We start from the raw sequence: 19024 nt of genomic DNA, 5'->3' as shown, positions 1-19024 counted from the left end.
TTTTTTTTTTTTTAAATATTGAAATCACTCTCTCAAAACAAAGAACAAAGTAATAATAGTAATATTAATAATAATTTACCAACAAATGAAATCCCCCAAATATATGCTCCTTAAAAATAAGACCATTCACACCAGGCCAGATGTGGAGTTATTTCGATAATCAGAAGTATGGTTTGGAGCTGTCTTATCTTTTCCCTTTAAACCCTTAATTAGGGAATTCATCATTCACAAAGAGGGACAGATGAAGAGGTCAATTGTGACAAACCTCTGCGCGCGCGAGAAAAGTGGCCTGAGCTGAGGTTCTTAGGAGAGGCTACTCAGATTCTGAAAACTGGAGGATAACTGGGAGCGGAGAGGAAGAACCACACCCAGAAATCCGGAAATAAAAGTACTACAGTGTGGATTCTCTCTCTCTCTCCTTCTGAAAATAGTCCTATAGAAAATGAATAAGCTAAAGAGTTCAGACTTTGCTTACTTTCCTTCTATAAAAATAAAACCAAAAAGCCACAGCGCAATGCAAATTTGAGGTGAGGGCTGCACATCTTACAAAAGCTTTCGGCCGAAATATTTGACCCGGGAATTTTGTCTTTTTCCTGCTTTCTTTTAATATAAACCAAAACTAAAAGTAAGAGGGGAAGCGCCTCAAATCCATTAGGGGTGAATTGCACGAAAATGCATTGCAAATACTTACAAAACGCTACCGATTGGGGGAGGGGAGGCCGGGGCCGCAGCCCCGGATCCCGAAGGCCGCTGGACGTCACGGCGCCCTCGGCCCGGCCCAGTCTCCTCCGGGGTCTGGGAAGGGGGCCGGGCGCTCCCTCCTCCTCCCCTCTCGGGCCTCAGACGGGCCGGAGCAGCGGCACGGACGAGACCACCGGGTGCGAGTAGTACACAGGGTGCGGGAAGGTGAGCAGCGGTTGGCTGACGGGCACCGGGGCTCCCGCGGCCGCGGCTGCCGAGCCCTCGGCCGCCGAGTTCTCGTGGTAGAGGATGGGCACCCGCACGATGCGCTGCGCCGCGGCGTGGCTCAGGTTGGCCGCCTCCAGCTCGGCGGCCAGCTGCCGCTTCCACTTGTTGCGGCGGTTCTGGAACCAGATCTTGACCTGCGTCTCGGTGAGATGCAGCGACGCGGCCAGGCCGGCGCGCTCCGAGCTGCTCAGGTAGCGCTTCATGTCGAAGGTGGACTCGAGCTGGAAGACCTGGCTGCGCGAGAAGACCGTGCGCGTCTTCTTCTTGCGGCACGCGGGCTTCTTCTCCGGGCTCTCGGCGCCCTTCTTCCAGTCCTCGGCGCCCGGCGTCGCCGCCGCCGCCCCCACGGTCGCCCCGGCCGCGCCCGGCGCAGCCTCCCCCTCCTTCTTGCCTTCCTCCGAGTCGCTCTCCTCCAGAATGATCTCGTCCGGGCTCTTGGAGTCCAGCTCCTTGTGGTCGGGGTCGGCCTTAAGCAGCGGATCGGGAGAGTCGCGATCGGTGCCCGAGGCGGGGGAGGAGTCTCGCAGCAGGGCCTTCTCCGAGGCTGCGGAGAGACAGACAGAAGGACGCACACACACGCACACGGACACAGCCTTCAGCGAGGCCTGGCACCTGGGGACGGCAGGCTCAACCCGCGCCGGCCTCTGGGCCCCAGGCCTCGAGGCCTCACCAGTTCCACGGGCCTCCTCCTTCCCGACTGGGCCAGAAGAGGGGCGCCGCATCCGGGGATCCAACCTTCTCCCAAGGACAGGCTAGAGAGACCCGGATGGGGCAGCACAGCCGCTTCCTTTTTTTCCCCTCGGCTGCCGGTCAGGGGCCCGGGGAGAGAAGGGACTCCAGCATGGGCCCGCCCGGGTCACTCCCTCCATCCAGGCCAGCTCCCCAGTCCTAGCCGCCAGAAGCCTCCCCATTCATGCCCAAGGCCACTTTTCCCGGGAAGCACGGCCCCCTGCTCCAGCTCCACTTCTTTTCTCCCCAAGTGGGACTGGATTCCCCATCAGCGCAACAGAGCGCGCGGGCAAGAGTTGCAAGCTAGGGGACTGATGAAGTTGACCAAAAAGCGCGTTTGAGGGTGCGGGGGTCCCAGGGCTGCGATGGCAGGCAGCGCGGACCGGGATGGGGCAGGCGCGCGAGGAGGACAACGAAAGTGCAAAGAGAGGTCGGTACCTTCAGGTCGCGGGAGGTGGCCGCCGGCGGGGGTCAGAGTGTAGGGGTACCACCAGGCTGGGGAGCGCTCCAGGTAGTGCGCGGGCAGGGCAAACCTCTGCGCCGGGATCTCAAAGCGGGGGAAAGCCAGGTCGCCCACCTGCGAGAGCGCGAAGCCCGCGGCGCCCTCCAGGGCCCCCTTGGCTGCAGCGGCGGCAGCGGCCGCGGCGGCTGCGGCGGCCGAGGCCGGAGCGAAGAGCGTTCGTGGGGGCGGCTGCGGCTTAGGGGGCGGCCGGTGGTGGTCTCCGTTGAGCAGGTTCTTGATGGAGAACGGGGACTCCTTGGGCGCGGGAGGCGGGGGCGGCGGCGGCGGGGGCTGCGCGCTAGCGGTGCCGGGGGCGTCTGGCCCGGGCTCCGGCATGGTCCCCTCTCCTCCGAGTCCCCGGGAGGGAGGGAGCGGGACAGGCGGGCGGCCGGGCGAGCAGACGGGCGCCGGAAATCAGACCATAAACGGAACTCAACTACGGGGCGCAAAGTCGGGGGCCGCCCCAGGCGCAAATCCAGCGGCGGGAGGGCGGGGTGAGGGCCCGGCCGGGGCGGGCTCGCATGGGGGAGGGGTGTGGAGGGGCGGGGAGCGGCCCTGCCGCGGCACCGAGGGAGCGAGGCGGCTCAGCGACGGCTGCGGCTCCCGGGGAGGAGGCGGCAAGAGCCGTCCCCGGCTTGGGGCTGCGTCAATCCGGCGCCGGATGCTAATGATGAAATCAAAATGTCATCCAAGTTAAATGCGGGGAGTATACGGCGATTGGGCGCGTACAATGGCAAATGGGATTAGGCAGGGGAAGGCGCAGCCGAGCCCGGGCCCCGCAGCCGCCTCCGCCACCGCCCCCTCCTCGCCTTCCCTCGGATTTTGGCGCTTTGGCTTCGGGCTATAAGAGCCCGCCTGTTATTGGCTTTATATAGTCCAATTAGGCAGCAAATGAGGACAAGCCTATTAGCACAAAAGGATATTGGCTCCTGCTAAAGAGGCACTCGGAGCGCTCCGGCGAGCGCAGGAGGCGAGCGAGGGACGCGGAGCCGGCGGCGCCCCTGGCCGGAGCGCACTGACAGCCACGGCGCCCGGAGCCCGCGCCTCCCTCTCCCCCCTGCAGCTCGGGGACCCGCTTCCAGCCGCCTGGCCTGCGGGAGGGGGAAGGGGCGGGCCAGGCCCTCCCGGGTCACCTCGGGGTTATCCGCGCTCGCAGCTGCCTCTTCCCCGCCCCCTGGGGCTTGGCAGGGGCCCACCGCCCCCACGCAGCTGGGGAGCCGCGAAGCGCCCGCCCAGGAGGCAGAACGCGACCTCCGACCTGCGGCGCACTCAGCACTTTCCTACCCTTTGAGGGTCCAGCGACCTCAGCATTTTCCCTAAAGCATGCTAAGGGCGCGGCCAGGAATAGGGGAATTTGGGTTCCCCACCCACCGTCTAGTCGACAGGAAGGGAAGCTGGGTGTAAGTCCTTGCACTGCGTCAGAGGTCTCAGGAATCCGCGTGGCCTTGGCCTTTGGCCTTGGGAAGCTGAAGAGTGAGCCTTCCCCCAAGAGCCGGAGGGGTTGTGCGTCTCCGCGCACTCGCTTGTGCGCGCGGAACCCGCTGACGCCCGCGAGTCACTCGGTAGGGCTGCGAGGCAGCGGCGGCGTCCCAGCACCGACGGCTCTGATCGCTCGGAAGGGCCTTCCTCTCCTCTGGCCGCCGGGGCCCAAAGCTTGACCATCAACCGTGAGCCCGCATCTGCGATGACTGCACTTTCTCCCGGCAGGTCTTTCCGGCCAGCTTTTGGAACTGCCTAACGCTTTAATAAGGGGCAATGCGAACCAAAGTCACAACCGCATACCTTCCTCCGCGGCGGCCTTGGCAGCGGCACCGCAGGACTCGTGACCCCCCGTCAAGGCCCTACAAAATCCTGCTGGACCTCTGAGCTGCGCGGAAGGTTACTCTGCTCCAGCGGCTTGAAAAACATCTCCCCCAATTGCACGAGAAAGCCAAAAGGCAGGCATTTAAGACTCTAGACTTAAGCATGAAATAAATCAGAATTACTTACTTATGGGATCCCTTCCCAAGAGACAGCTTCCTGGTCAGAGAAAGGTGGGAAAGTGGCCATCACTCCCCTCCACCCACTGTGAGCTTCTACACACCCGAGGGCTTTTCGTGGCCCCTTCCTTTCGCATCGCCCTTTTTCTCGTTAGACCAAGCCCTCACCTAACTCACGGCGGTCCTGCATTGGCAGAGGTGACCTCTTTGGTTACTGAGTTGAGAAGTGGGTACGTTTTATTTTTCGAGATGGCGCTTCACAACCTGACCCACCAAATCGCAAAAGGCGTATTTAATGCTCCTTTCAGCAAACAGTCACCTTCAGAAGCGAATCCTATATTGATTTGCTTTGGGAACCTGCAAGCATTGTAAATGGTGCTTCCATAAACAATTATTCTTCTCATTATCATTACTCCCTTGAGCCTGACAGGGCTTTACTGGGATAGAAAACGCTATTCCATCCAAAATCTGGAACGAATTACAGCCCTGAGACTCGAGCAGGGTGATCTCACATTTGGACTTTATAGGTGGAAACAGACTTCCCAAGAGGAGGAGACCAGACCAAGGTCACCCAACCAGTGCTGGACACCCAGAAATCATTTTTCTCCCTTACTGCAGAAATAGCTCGAGGCGCGTATGTCCACACCGCCTGTGTCCGGGCACCTCCGGCACCCGCCCGCCCAGAGCCCAGAGGGAGAGAGTATGATGGAGAGGCCCCTGCGTTTGCGCGCACGTCGTGGGAGCTTTCCCGTCGGTGACAAACGCGTGCAAACTTGACCAAAGTTCTGACGCATGCAGCTGCCTTTAAGCTGAGACAAGTCGAAAAGCTGCTCGCTTCCCAGGAAAAAGAATCGTTCAGCAGACGTCGCCGAGAAGTTCTGGCTGGGCAGGTGGGCTCTTGGATGATTGCAACTGGGGACTAGACCGCAACGGGAGAAGAGTCCGCCGCCGAAACAGAGGTCCCTGCACCCTGCGGCGCCACTACCGGAGCCTCATTCTCTCTTGTCCCAAATTCGCCGTGAATCTTCCCTCCCAAGGGCCGCAGGTGCTCTGGCTTGTGCGTGCGCAGTTTTGACTAGGAGGAGGAGGAGATGCTCGGTTGTCAGCACTCCCAGCCTATCCTCTGAGTTTCAGGGAGGCTGAATTTGAACAGCCATGAAAATAGATTAAATCTTTCGTTTCCTTTCACTTCCAGAAAGCTCATGGATACAGGACCCCAGGGGGCGAACACAGCACTTCTCTCGACCTCTGGGGAGGGGTGTTGCCTCTGTTTACTCGCGCCCACGAGTCCATTCAAAGTCAAGCAAACAGCGCCCTCTATGGGACATCCTCGAAACCAAACCTGCTGGCTCCGCGGGAGAAACCACAGTCCTGGCACAAAGCATTTAAAACCTCAGCGGTTTTACCCTTGCCCCCCTTTGGCTTGAGAACAAAAGCACTTTTTCTCTGGATTCCGGGATAAGCAGAGAGACAGACAGACATCTGCAGATCTCTGTTGACCTTTACCTGGCCACCTGTTCATACCCAAAAGCAGTTTTTAAAAGGCTTAACGAGAATTTGAAGCCTTTTGATGACACTTTTACAAAACCTAAAGGGGCCCCAGCAGCAGGACCCCTGGAGGGACCCAACACAGAGAGATGGGCTGTGCAGAGCAGGGTCTCTGCAGCCCTCTGCGGTGGGACAAGGAGCCTAGAGGGCGGAGGGGGCCTGCAGACGCTAACACCACCTGACTTTTACCCAAAAGAATGAGGTCTGGCAGAGAGTGCTTAAGAGAGTACCTGCCTCCCCACCCCCACCACACACAGCACATATATACACATGCACACATACAAGTCAGCACATGGTGCGCTCTCTGGTAGGGGAGCGTTATCCAAATTCTCTAAAACTTCTGCTTCCCTCTATTGGGTCCATCTTGGAACAGCTTCTCAGGATAGCCCACCTCCGTATCCATGGAATGGGAGGGAGGACTCCAGCCAGGACTGCAAAGCCCCCAGGCATGGAGGCTCTCCACGATTAACCAAGCCAGAGGTTGAACACCCAGCTCTCCAGAGCTACAGGTCCTTGATTTGTAGGCAGAATAGACAAAAGCCTGGAGTTGTAATCCCTGAGGAAACCGCCCTAGGCTACACGTGCCCTGGCCTTCTTTCCTGGAAAGTTCTCTCCCATCTGTTCCAATGTTGTCAGGAATTCAGCCAAAGATCCCTCCCTTTGACCAATGACTGTGACTCTAAGAAAACATGCAGTGCTCAGAGGTGGTGTATTGTCCTTGATGACATAAGCCTGGGCATCCTGAGTCCCAGACAATGTCCTTAGAGTAGCTGCATGTCTAGTCCTTCCCTGAGAGAGAAAAATCCAACCAGCTTTGAAAGTCAAGTGGGATTGCTTTTTTTTTTTTTTTTTTTTTTTGGCTGCACCTACACTATGTGGCAGTTCCCAAGCCAGGGGATGAACCCCTGTGACAGCAGTAACAATGCAGGATCCTTAACCTGTTGAGGCACCAGGGAGCTCCTCTAAAAAGATTTTTATCCTTAAAAAAATTCACATTTCAGGAATGAATAAAGAAAATGAAGTAAATCCATACAATGGAATATTATTCAGCAGTGAAAAGTGCTGATGTATGCTACAATAGGGGTGAACCTTTGAAAGCATTAGTTTAAGTGAAAGAAGCCAGACATAAAAGGACCACATATTGTATGTTGCATTTATATGAAACATCACTACAATAGACAACTTCAGAGACAGCAGGTAGGTAAGTGGTTGCCTAGGGCCGGGGGATGGAGGGCAAAAGGAGAGTGACTGCTAGTGGGTACAGGGTTTCTTTGGAGCATGATGAAAATGTTGTAAAATTGATTATGATGATGGTTGCCCAATTCTGTATCTGTCCTACATCCTGTCGAACTGTATGCTCTCAGCAGGTGGGCTGTGTGATACATGAATATCTCAAACAAGCTGTTTCAAAACCCACCTCCCAGCAAGCAGACATAGCACAGTCTTCCCAAAGCATCTTGTCCAGTGACCCACCTGGGGCTCCCTCTCCTCTCTGCACTCAGTTCCTGTTTCTGCTGGGCCTGCGCAGGGAGGGCGGGACACAGGGACCACTGGCTCAGCTTCTCCTGTGTGTGAGAAACTCTCTCCCACCCCAAAGCGGGTAGCCTTGTCCTCACAACCTTCAATGTTGAGCTGAGCCCCTTGACGGCCTCCATGGTCGTCTGTTATCCTGGACACCTTCATTCCAGCTCCCATGTTCTTTTAGTCTCTTTTCTTTCTTTCCTTCTGTCCTTCCTTCTTCCTTTCCTGATTTCCTCCTTTGTTTCTTTCCTTCTTTCTTTCTTTCTTTCTTATTTATTCATTTATTTATTAATTTTAGGGCTACACACTCGGCATATGGAAGTCCCCAGGCTAGGGGTAGAATTGGAATCTGAGATGCGTCGGTGACCTACACCACAGCTCAGGGCAATGCCAGATCCTTAACCCACTGAGTGGGGCCAGGGATCAAACCCTCATCCTCATGGATCCTAGTCGGGTTTGTTACCACTGAGCCACAACAGGAACTCTTTCTTTCTTCCTTCCTTCCTTCCTTCCTTTTTCTGCCTTCCTTCCTTTCTCTCTCTCTTTTGTCTTCCCTCTTTTTAAGGCTACACCCGTGGCACATGGAGGTTCCCAGGCTAGAGATCCAATCGGAGCTGTTGCTGCCAGCCTATGCCAGAGCCACAGCAACGCCAGATCCAAGCCGTGTCTGCGACCTAAACCACAGCTCACGGCAATGCCAGATCCTTAACCCACTGAGCAAGGCCAGGGATCGCACCTGCATCCTCATGGATGCCAGTCAGGTTTGTTAACCACTGAGCCATGTCGGGAGCTCCTTCCTTTCTTTCCTTCTTTCTTCCTTCCTCCCTTTTTCCTTTCTTTCTTTTCTTTTCTTCCTTCCTTCCTTCCTTGTTTCACACAAATGTGGCATGTGGAAGTTCCCGGGGCTAGGGATCAGATCTGCACCACAGCTGCGACCCAAGCCACAGCAACGACAACACCAGATCCTTAACCTGGTGCACCACCAGGGAATTCCTCTCCTCCTTATTTCCCTGCCTGAGGAATGATGCATTCTCCCTGAACCATCAATCCTCTTCTGCCTCATGAAGGTGGCCCAATCAGAACAATCAAAAATCCACAGGGTTTTCAACAGGAAGCAAGAAGATCTGATCAGATTTAAGATCTGGAAAGGTCACTTGAATAAGCAGAAGGCTTTGTCAGAGAAGGGAGGGATAGAAATCTGGGAAATCCAATATTCAGGTGTTGGCAGATTGGGGGTCTGACCAGAGCCCTCTTCCTGGTGTGCAAAGAGCCACCTCTTTGCTGCATCCTCATGTGGCAGAGAGAGGTCTCTTGTCTCACCTTCTGAGGGCACTAATCCCTTTCCAAGGGATCTTTTCTCATGACCTAATCACTCCCAAAATATGATCACACTTGGGGTTAGAGCTTCAACTTCCAATAAAGTCAGGGTACACAGTTCAGTCCACAGCAATAAGGAAGTGCGGATCTGGGTAGGATCAGAGCTGAGGATTCCACAGGAGATCCTGTGCGTCCAGAACTGCCAAGGTCATCCCCACCAGACCTGAAATAGGTGCTGCACTTTGAAAATTAATTTGAAAAGTGCTTTCCCACCTAACCTCCCATAACTCAGTGTACTTTTGGCTGAAGCACGGGATAAGTAGTTTAGAATCCGACAGACCTCACTTTAGACCCCAAGTCGGCTGCTTACAGGCAGTATGAATTTCAGCCAGCTGTTTTCCTCCCCTAAGTCTCTGTCTCCCCCCTTCCCCCGAATCAGAGCCATGATCCTGCCCACTTCTCAGGGCACTTATGAGGCCAAGATGAGGTCCTGTGTGAAGAGTGCTCAGGGTGGCATCTGCATAGTCCATGCTCCGTAAGTGCTGGTGCATCGTAGCTTGGGGATGGATGGAGGGCAGCAGGGAGGTGACTGCGTGTCTTAGCTGAGGCTGCCTTAACAAAAACATCGCAGGCTGGGTGCCTTGATGTCTCGCACTTCTGGAGGCTGGATGTCTGAGATCAGGATTCTAGCAAGACCCTGATCTGCTTTATGACAGCTGTCATCTCACCATAGCCTCACGAGGCAGAAGGAGAAATTCTTTCTCTTGTTTCTTATGGGGCACCACTTCCATTCAGGTGAGACCCACCCTGGTGACCTCCCTCTTTCTTTCCAGACCCCGCCTCCCAGGTCCATCACATCAGGGGTTTGACACCTAAGTTTAGGGGAACACAAACATTCACTCCATAACCTAGGAAAAGTGCTTGAAGCCTGGATTTGAGCCAGTCCTGGGTGTCCCTGGCACCCTTGTGGTCTGGCTGAGGCATGTCCCCTCAAATAAGGAAATTGTCCTTATTTCCTCATCTGTAAAGGGAAAGGTTTCACCAGATGGATCCAGCTCAAAAGTGCTATGATTTACTCGTGTCCTTTTCTCACCTCCCTGAAAAACTCCTGCAGATTAGATGGAACCGAACGAGAGCAGCGTGCTCACACTTGCAGTTCATAATTGACCTTCCACGAGGCTGGTTCGCTCAGGAACGGCAGCCAGAAGGAAGGCATCCCAGGACGTGAGTTTGCCCCAATTTTCTCCCTAAATAGAAGGTCCAAAGCAGCAATGACTCTGAAGATTTCTCTCTAAAAGATGTAAGCGGAAGTTCCCACTGTGGTGCAGTGGGTTGAAAATATGACTACAGAGGCTCGAGTCACTGCGAAGGTGAGGGTTCGATCCCCAGTCCGGAGCAGAGGGTTAAAGGATCTGGCATTGCTGTAGCTGCAGCTCAGTTTCAATCCCTGGCCCAGGAACTTCCATACGCCGTGTGCACAGCCGTCCAAAAAAAAAAAAAAATTTTTTTTTCTAAAACTCTTAAAGTGCTATAATGATTGCTCAGATAAACCGATGACCTGAAATAGGCAGGACCTTGTGATCCATGTGGTTTGCACGTTGACACGCCCTGTGTGTTCGATATTTTTCTGCAACATGGGGTGACCAGAATGCTGAAAAATTTAATTTAGCAAACATGAATTGAGCAACCGCCATGTATCAATCCCCCATAAAGGGGCATAAGCTTGATTGAGATGTGGTCTCTGCCCTCAGGGACTTTACCACCTGGGACAGGAGGCAGATAGGGGCCCCAAATAGCTTCAAGTCAAGCTGGAATAGGATGAGCGCTAGCACAGAGATAGAAAGCACCAGATGAGATCCAAGGAAGTGGAGATGGATTCTGAAGAGAGAGCGCTGGGGGGCAGCTGTCTTGGAAAGTATCTTTGTGGCAGTTGAATCCAGGTCTTTAAGATGGAAATGACTCCAAAGAGCATGGAAGGGAAGGGAGGAGAGGGCATTCAGGCAGAGGGAACAGCCTGTACGGAGACCCAAAGACTGGCACAGGCAGGATGGAGCTGGCCCTTCTTCTGTGCATGTAGCATAGTCTGTGTGTGAGGAGGGGGCGTGGGAACAAGAGTTCACTGCCAAGGTAGGTTGGATCCAAGTCATGAGACTCTTAACGCCAGGCTGGGGAGTGGAGCTATTCTCTTGGCAATGGGGAGCCAGAGAAGGTATTGGAGCAAAGGTGTTATAGGATCAAAGCTGTAGTTCATGAATGAGGCTGGATGGGAGCAGGGAGAGGCTGGTGGCTGGGAGACCAGGTAGGAAGTTTGGCTATAGTTTGGTGGGGAAGTTATAAGGATCTGAATCAGGAAAATGGCCATGGAGATGGAAGAGAGGGCTGGATTTGAGACCCACTGAGAAGGCAGAGCCACGGGCCCTGGTAACTAAGCGTCAGGAAGAGAGGAGAGTTGAACATACCTAAGACTGCCGTATCTAGAAGGATGGTGGTAAATTGCTGCATTTCCACCAGTCGAAGTGACTATCAATCTTGGAGTTCCCGTCGTGGCACAGTGGTTAACGAATCAGACTAGGAACCATGAGGTTGTGGGTTCAACCCTGGCCTCTATCAGTGAGTTAAGGATCCAGCATTGCCGTGAGCCGTGGTGTAGGTTGCAGACATGGCTCAGATCCCATGTTGCTGTGGCTCTAGTGTAGACCGGCAGCAACAGCTCTGATTGGACCCCCCCTCCCCCCAGCCTGGGAACCTCCATATGCCGTGGAACGGCCCTAGAAAAAGGCAAAAAAAAAAAAAAAAGTCAGTATCAATCTTGAAGTGCAATATCAACTTGGTAACAGCTTTCTAGGCAAAAGAAAAAGCAAGAAGTCACCATAATAAATGTACACACTAATTGTTACTTACATCCTAATTTCGGACATAGAGAAGAGACTCGGGGTTTCGGAGGGCGAGGGGGAAGGAGTGGGATGGACAGAGCGTTTGGGGTGAGTAGAGGCAAACTATTACATTTAGAATGGATAAGAAATGAGGTCCTACTGCACAGCACAGGGAACTGTATCCAATCTCATGCAACAGACCATGGTGGAAAATAATATTTAAAAAATGTATATATAGGGGGAGAGAAGGGGATGGACGGGGAGTTTGGGGTTGGTAGATGCAAACTATTACATTTAGAACGGATAGGTAATGGGGTCCTACTGTACAGTGCAGGGAACTGTGTCCAGTCTCTTGGGGTAGAACATGATGGAAGATAGCATGAAAAAAAAAGTATGTGTATGTGTGGCTGGGTCCCTTTGCTGTACAGCAGAAACTGAAGGAACATTGTAAATCAACTATATTTTAATAAAGAAAAAAATTTATATATATATATATAATATGTACGACTGAGTCACTTTGCTGTAGGCAGAAATTGGCACAATATTGTAAATCAACTATACTTAAAAAATAAGCAATAAAAGCAACAAAAAAGAAATGTTAAATACAAAAGCATGCATACCTCAGATCGAGGAAATGCAATAGTTGGGGGAACATAAGAGAAAAACACGGTTTGAGGGTGTGACAGATGAAGGTGTCATTCAAGGTGTTCCCAGCGTGGCTCAGCGGTTAACGAACATGACTAGGACCCAGGAGGACACAGGTTCACTCCCTGGCCTGGCTCAGTAGGTTAAGGATCCGGCATTGCCTTGAGCTGCGGTAGAGGTCACAGATGTGGCTCAGATCTGGCATTGCTGTGGTTGTGGCGTAAGCTGGCAGCTGCAGCTCTGATTCGACCCCTAGCCTGGGAACCTCCATATGCTGCGGGGACAGCCCTAAAAAGACAAAAGACAAAATAAATGAATGAATAAATAAATAATAAATTGTTCAAAGCAGCCAGTTGTCCACAGGCAGAGTTTACTTCCCACCCCGTTGATATGAGGCTTGGCCCTGAACCATTGCCTTTTCTGCTGACCCAGCAGAAAGGCCTGAAGGGTACAGACCCCTCATGACTGTTTTCTTTCTCAGTAAATCTTGACTGTGATGTGACAATGTAGCCCCATCTTCCTTATGATGCGCTGGTGTTTTTAATCCACAAAAGGAGCAGGCCAGCCTGAGGACTCCAGGAAGCTGTGTGTGTGTTGGCAAGGGGTCTTCACCAGCCTGCAGGAGCCTCTTGAGGCAGGAGGAGCTGCAGGATTTGGTGAGGGCAGGCATTGGCTGCAAGGCCATGAGGTTTGCAGAAAGGTGGCAGTGATGTGACAGCACCCATGGGTGCTAAGTCTTTCCCTTGGGGACTGAGGTGAGATAAAGCTCCAAGCTGAGCATCCTTGTCCTCGGGTGATCCTGGGCCCTCTGCATTTCACCCACTACTTCAGGCAGCATCAGAGCCCTGCCAGCTGGCAGCGCGGTGCATGGGGGAGGTGGGGGAAGACAGTGTGCTTGGCCCCCAGATTGCCTGGGTTCGAATCCTGTCCCTACCAGTTAGCAGCTGTGTTTATGTGGACAAAGTGCTTGCCTGCTCTGCGCCTCAATATCCCCATCTATGAAATGGGGATTATGTGCATATCTTCCTCCTGGAACTGCTGAAACGATCGGAGACAATGTGTGCCAAGTGCCTGTGTGGGAGTTCCCAGCACACACTCCATAAACGCCAGCTGAGGGTGACAGTTGGGGTGGGTGTTCCTATTTTGACTCCTTTATAGGTGGTGGCTCCGAGGCCAGAGGCTTGCCAAGGTCACTCAGCTAGATAGCAGTTGTCCTCGGGCGAGTTCCCCCAAAGCAGACCCCCAGGTAAGGGTGGCTTGAGTATGGCTGTGCTCCCAGGAGGGCTGGGAAGAGAAAGCGGAGGGGAGAAGGAATGAAGCCCAGCCAGGTGCAATTCAGGCCAAATTTTGACCCTGAGGGGAAGCAGTTATGCCTCAGGCTGTCCTTGTCAGAGGCAAAGATGCTGAGCCTTTGAGGTTCCCACTCCCGCGGGCCGTCTGGTTCAAGCCAACCTAGGGGGACACAAATCCCCAGGATCTTCCAGGCAATCTGAGCATTTGGGCACCGTGGCTCCAGTAGTCCCAGTGCAGTCATCCAAAAAAGAGTCACACGCTTCCGGTAGGAAGCAGAAGCACCCAAAGCAGTGTGGGGGTGGGGCAAGGTGGGCTGTGCATGCGCAGGTTCTGGGGGTCTGGCTGGAGCACCAGCACCGTCCTACCCAGTGCTGAAAGCAGGACCCCAACCTACGGCTTCTGGATTTAAGTTCCCTCCTCACCCGGCCCCTTCATCCCTTGAAGGACCTGATCCAGCAAGACGGCCAAGGTCCTCCCATGGTTACCCCTGGGGACGACCAGCTCCTCCCCACTTTGGTGGCAGGGTTGAAACAAGGGAGGTCACATCCCCTGCTCTGAGCACAAAAGAAAGCCCTCTCCTCAATCTGCTTTTCGTCTTTGGAAATTTGTGGCAACCATTTCAGTTTAAACATATGACAATTAAATCGTTAAGAGTTCCGATGCCGAATTAATTACCCAGTAGAAAAGGGATCAATTGTGTAAATATATCATTTATGTAATGAGTCCTGGCTGTGATTTAAATGTCCAGATTGGTTTCTCCTCCAGCTTCTGTCCTGGAAACAAGTCTAGCCTTTGGGCCCCGGGCCAAACAAACAGCCTCTATTAGGTCCAAATGCAGAGCGTTACATGGCCCCAGTCGACAGGTGTTGGGGGGGGGGGGCAGGCGATGGGGGAGGGGGAGACGAGATTGTGGGAAAATTGGAGCCATTTGCCAAAATGAGACGAGTTTGTCCTATTATTCTTCATGTCTCTGCAGGAAATGACTCTTCAGAAACAGGGAGTGGAAGTTAAACATCCCTTTAAATGACACTTCAGACCTGGCCTGTTTCACCCCCCAGCCCCACCCCGCCTCCACCAGTCACCACAATCCAGTTTGACAGCCTTTTCTGAAAAAGGAGCCATCTTCAGGTTCCAGGACGCAGCAGAGGCCCCCAAACAGTTAACATTTTTGGAATTGCCAGCAATGGCCATCCAGCGAGTGGCCTGTCTGGCCAGCCCCTGGGCTGGGAGGCGGATTCACTGCAGCACCGGTTCCAGGCAAGGCTTTAGGCGAACTCCTCAGGGGGTGAAGCAATCACTGCCTCACATTTTAAAAATTCACTCACCACTCTTTCTCTCTTTTTTTGGCCCTGCCAGTGGCAGGCAGAAGCCCCCAGGCCAGCAATCAAACCCGTGCCACAGCAGTGACGTGAGCCATGGCAATAACAATACCGGATCTGGATCCTTAACCCACTGCACCACCAGGGAACTTCTTTTTTTTTTTTTTAGGACGGCACCTGTGGCATATGGAGGTTTCCCAGGCTAGGGGTCGAATGGGAGCTGCAGCTGACAGCCTACATCAGAGCCACAGCAATGTGGGATCCGAGCCGCATCTGTGACCTACACCAACCACAGCTCACGGCAACTCTGGATCCTTAACCCACTGAGCGAGGCCAGGCATCGAGCTGGCATCTTCATGGACACTAGTGGGTTCATTACCGCTGAACCACAACGGGAACTCCACAAGGGAACTTCTTAACGCTCTTTATTGCGTGCCCACTTCGTGTTATTGTGTGGGCTCCTCCCTCTCTGACTCCCCTAGGCTGAGCAGCATCTCTCTACCCACACTCTTACCTCACTGGGTTTAGTCATCTTTTGGCACTGCACATGGCCCCCCAGCTGTCTCTAGGATGCCTGACTCCTGGAACTGCCCTGGGTCACCCAGTCTCCAGGGCCTGCACGGAGCCCAGCACCTAGGGGACCCTAAAATGTATTTGTAGACTGTTACCCAGACAGGGAGCTTGGAGCAGGGAGGGCACTGCCCTGCACAGCCTTCTCAGCTGGTGCCCACCACACCAGGATCTCCCAGGGAGCCCCCCTTCTCTGAGATACAACCCAGGCATCCTGGGCTTTCCCTGGCCCCTCCCTTCTCCCTTCCTTCCTTCCTTCCTTCCTTCTTTCCTTCCTTTCCTCTGCACAGGGAACGACTCTGCCCCTATAGTCAAGAATTACAAGAGCCCTGCTCAGCCATAAAAAAGAATGAAATAATGCCATTTGCAGCAACGTGGATGGACATAGAAATTATCACACTAAGTGAAATCAATCAAAGACTGAGAACATATGATATCATTTATATGTGAGATCTTTAAAAAGGATACAAAGGAACATATTTGCAGAGCAGAAACAAACTTGCAGACTTTGAAAAACTAATGGCTACCAAAGGGGCAGGTCAGGGGGTGCGAGGGATGGACTGGGGGTTTGGGGTTGGCATATGTACACCGAGGCATATGGAATGATTGGCCAGCAGAGAACTCTTCCCATTATTCTGTGATAATCCATGTGGGAAAAGAGTTTGAGAGCGGATGTGTGTACATGTGTAACTGAATCACTTTGTTGTACAGCAGAAATTATCACAACCTTGTACATTCACTCTACCTCCATACAGCTTAAAAGGGGGAACTCCCATGGTGGCTCAGAGCTAATGAAACCAACTGGCATCCATGAGGATGCAGGTTCCGTCCCTGGCCTCACTCAGTGGGTTAAGGACCCGGTGTTGCTGTGAGCTGTGGTGCAGGTTGCAGACACAGCTTAGATCCCACATTGCTGTCTATGTCTGGGGTGTAGGCCGGCAGCTGTAGCTCTGATTTGACCCCTAGCCTGGGACCTTCCATATGCTGCAGGTGCATCCCTAAAAAGCAAAAAAAAAAAATAATAATAATAATACAAATTAAAAATAAAATAAAACAAAAAAAAAGAAAGAAAAAAAAAGAATTGTTGCAGTCTGTCACGTCAAGTTCTACTTTAGATTTTTGACTTTATGGATCATTGATTTAATAAATCAAAATGAGTCCTTTAAAAAAAAAGTAGAGGTGCCCCACCAGCCCAGCTCCCCCTGGTAAAGTGTATCTATGATGCCTCTCCTGGGGGGAAGGGGCAGGAAGCTCCTGGTGGAATTGAAAGGGCGAAACTTGGAACATAAATGGTCCAGGAAGCCTTGGCCTTGGGGAAAATGAGATCGGAGGGGGGCAATTATGCATCAAATGCCATGTATTTGTCAGGAATTCATTGCTTAATTGATGTTTTATTGCTCCCACTGACACGTGTGATCGAAATGAAATTGCATCTACAGGGGAGGAAATGAAATTTATTTCTGCTTGTATCTTAATAGGGGGAATAAAGCGTCAATTAAACAATGAAGATGACATATATTTGATGTATGATCTGAAGAAGGAATATTACTCACTAAAATGTTATTTTACAATTTACAGTTATGGAGCACCTGGCAGTAAGAAGAGGCACAGTTCACACATTTCCCATTATTTAAAAATAGCAAAAAATGTATCATTATTAAATAATACAAGAAAACTTGACTTTTAATAGCGTAGTGTAAGAATTGTACCAGTAAGTGTTCTGTTGAGTTACCTGCTAATTAATAACAGGTACAGGGCAGGAGTTCAGCGGAAATGAATGTGACTAGTATCCATGAGGATGCAGGTTCAATCCCTAGCCCTGCTCCGTGGGTTATGGATCCAGTGTTACCATGAGCTGTGGTGTAGGTTGGAGATATAGCTCAGATCTGGCGTTGCTGTGGCTGAGGCATAGGCCAGCAGCTGCAGCTCCAATTTGACTCCTAGCCTGGGAACTTCCATGTGCTGCACCTGTGGTCCTAAAAAAAAAAAAGAAGAAGATCAGGTACAGGGCAGTAGGGTGAGAAAAGGTACATCTTTCCCCTGGTCGTGATGAGAAGCACAAATAACCCAGGAAGCCTAATCATCATAGGAGCTGCCGACCAACCTCCTGTGTGCCTGGATGAACTTGACCTTGATCCTAACCCTCTCAGTAACCCTGCTTTACAGGCAAGGATGCGGAAGCTCAGAGGCCTGGCCAAAGGTCACACAGCAAATACACAGGTAATTCAGGATTTGAACCCGGGTCAGCCTGACTCCATCGGTCCTCTCTTTCCTGTCTGTCAGAAGGTATTTAAAAGAGGAGAATGGGAAAGCTTTCCTGAATGCAAGGACAGAGGTGAGGAAGAGAGGAGTTTATGTACATCAAAGGCCATCCGAAGGGAGCAGAGAGGAGGGAAATGAGAGCCGCAGGGAAGCACCCGGGATGTTCTGAAGAAAGGCCACTGCAGTCATACGGCTGAGTTGCATGCCTTTCTAAGGGCTGCCTTCAGTTCAGAAGTTAGTTCTGTACCTGGTCAGATCCGCCGCCCCCTGCTTCGTGAAAGAGACATCTTGAATGTCTCTGTAAATCGAACATCTGTATATCAAGTCCAGAAATGCTGCATTTATTTTTATTATTAAATGGGAAGTTTAGGCCTTTTCAAAAGATATGTGGCCTCCTTATGCAATCAAAAGATGTCTATGAATATAAAAAAGCAATCAGAAAAATTCCTTGCTGTAAATATGATAAAGAGTTCATTTTCTTGGCGTGCCCTGGTGGCCTAGGGAGTTAAGGATCTGGTGCTGTCACTGCTGTGACTTGGTTCACTATTGTGTCGTAGGTTTGATCTCTGGCCCCAGAACTTGGGCATGTCATGGGCGCTGACAAAAAAACAAAAAACGAAGAGTTAATATTCTTATGTGTAAAAAGTATTTATGCATCATTACAAAACATTTAACTAGTACAGAGATCTAGGCAAAGAATGTAAGCAGCAAGTCTCAGACATAATGAACTGATTAGGGGTTATACTCTCTATCAAACAAATAAATGCAAATTAAAATGGCAATGAAGTACTTTTAAATTATTAAATTAGCAAAACTAAGAGGAAGAGGATCGAGAGAAATATTCTTACGGGAGTTCCCAGTGTGGCTCAGCAGAAACAAACCCGACTAGTATCCATGAGGATGCCATTTTGATCCCTGGCCTCGCTCATCGGGTTAAGGATCTGGCATTGCTGTGGTGTAAGTTGCAGACGTGGCTTGGATCCTGCTCTGCTGTGGCTATGGGTAGGCTGGCAGCTACAGCTCTGATTGGACCCCTAGCCTGGGAACTTCCATATGCCACGGGGGTGGCCCTAAAAAGCAAAAAAAAAGAAAAAAGAAATATTCTTCCATCATAGTTGGGAATGTTAGTCAGTTTACATTTTCTAGGAAATAATTTGTCAATATGATTAAGAACTTTTAAAAAGGTTGAACTTTTACCAGTAGGTTCATTTTAGGATATATCCTAAAGAAACAATTAGAAGCTTAAATACACACACACACACACACTTATATACACAGATATATATTCCACTGTTACGTGTAACACAATATGGTCTAAATAAGCAAATGCTTAAATACATTGGGTATAGACATATGTCTGTAGGTGATGGAATGTCACAGAAGCAATGAAAGTGGTGGTTCTGAAGCCTATTTGATGACAAGGAAAAGTTCTCATGATACAATCTTAATCAAAAATATTATGTTACAAAGCACAATATGGAAACAGTTAAAAAAAAA

General features: G+C 51.5%; 1 protein-coding gene across 1 annotated transcript; it reads right to left on the bottom strand.

Moving 5' to 3' along the window:
* On the bottom strand, positions 1 to 2649 carry HMX3 (H6 family homeobox 3). Its single transcript, XM_001928009.6, has 2 exons — positions 2137 to 2649; positions 1 to 1513 (listed from the first exon to the last, which is right to left on the bottom strand). Exons 1-2 carry the CDS (start codon positions 2534 to 2536, stop codon positions 840 to 842), a joined length of 1074 nt encoding a protein of 357 aa, XP_001928044.1. The 5' UTR covers positions 2537 to 2649; the 3' UTR covers positions 1 to 839.
* Between the last annotated feature and the right edge of the window lie 16375 nt (positions 2650 to 19024).

The sequence above is a fragment of the Sus scrofa genome, chromosome 14, assembly GCF_054392235.1.
Source record: "Sus scrofa isolate SSC_HxYL_T2T_F1_AM1 chromosome 14, Sscrofa_HxYL_maternal_Yorkshire_Landrace_v2.0, whole genome shotgun sequence".
Lineage (NCBI taxonomy): Eukaryota > Metazoa > Chordata > Mammalia > Artiodactyla > Suidae > Sus > Sus scrofa.
Note: the sequence above shows the minus strand (reverse complement) of the source record. Positions and strands in the feature narration are given on the sequence as shown.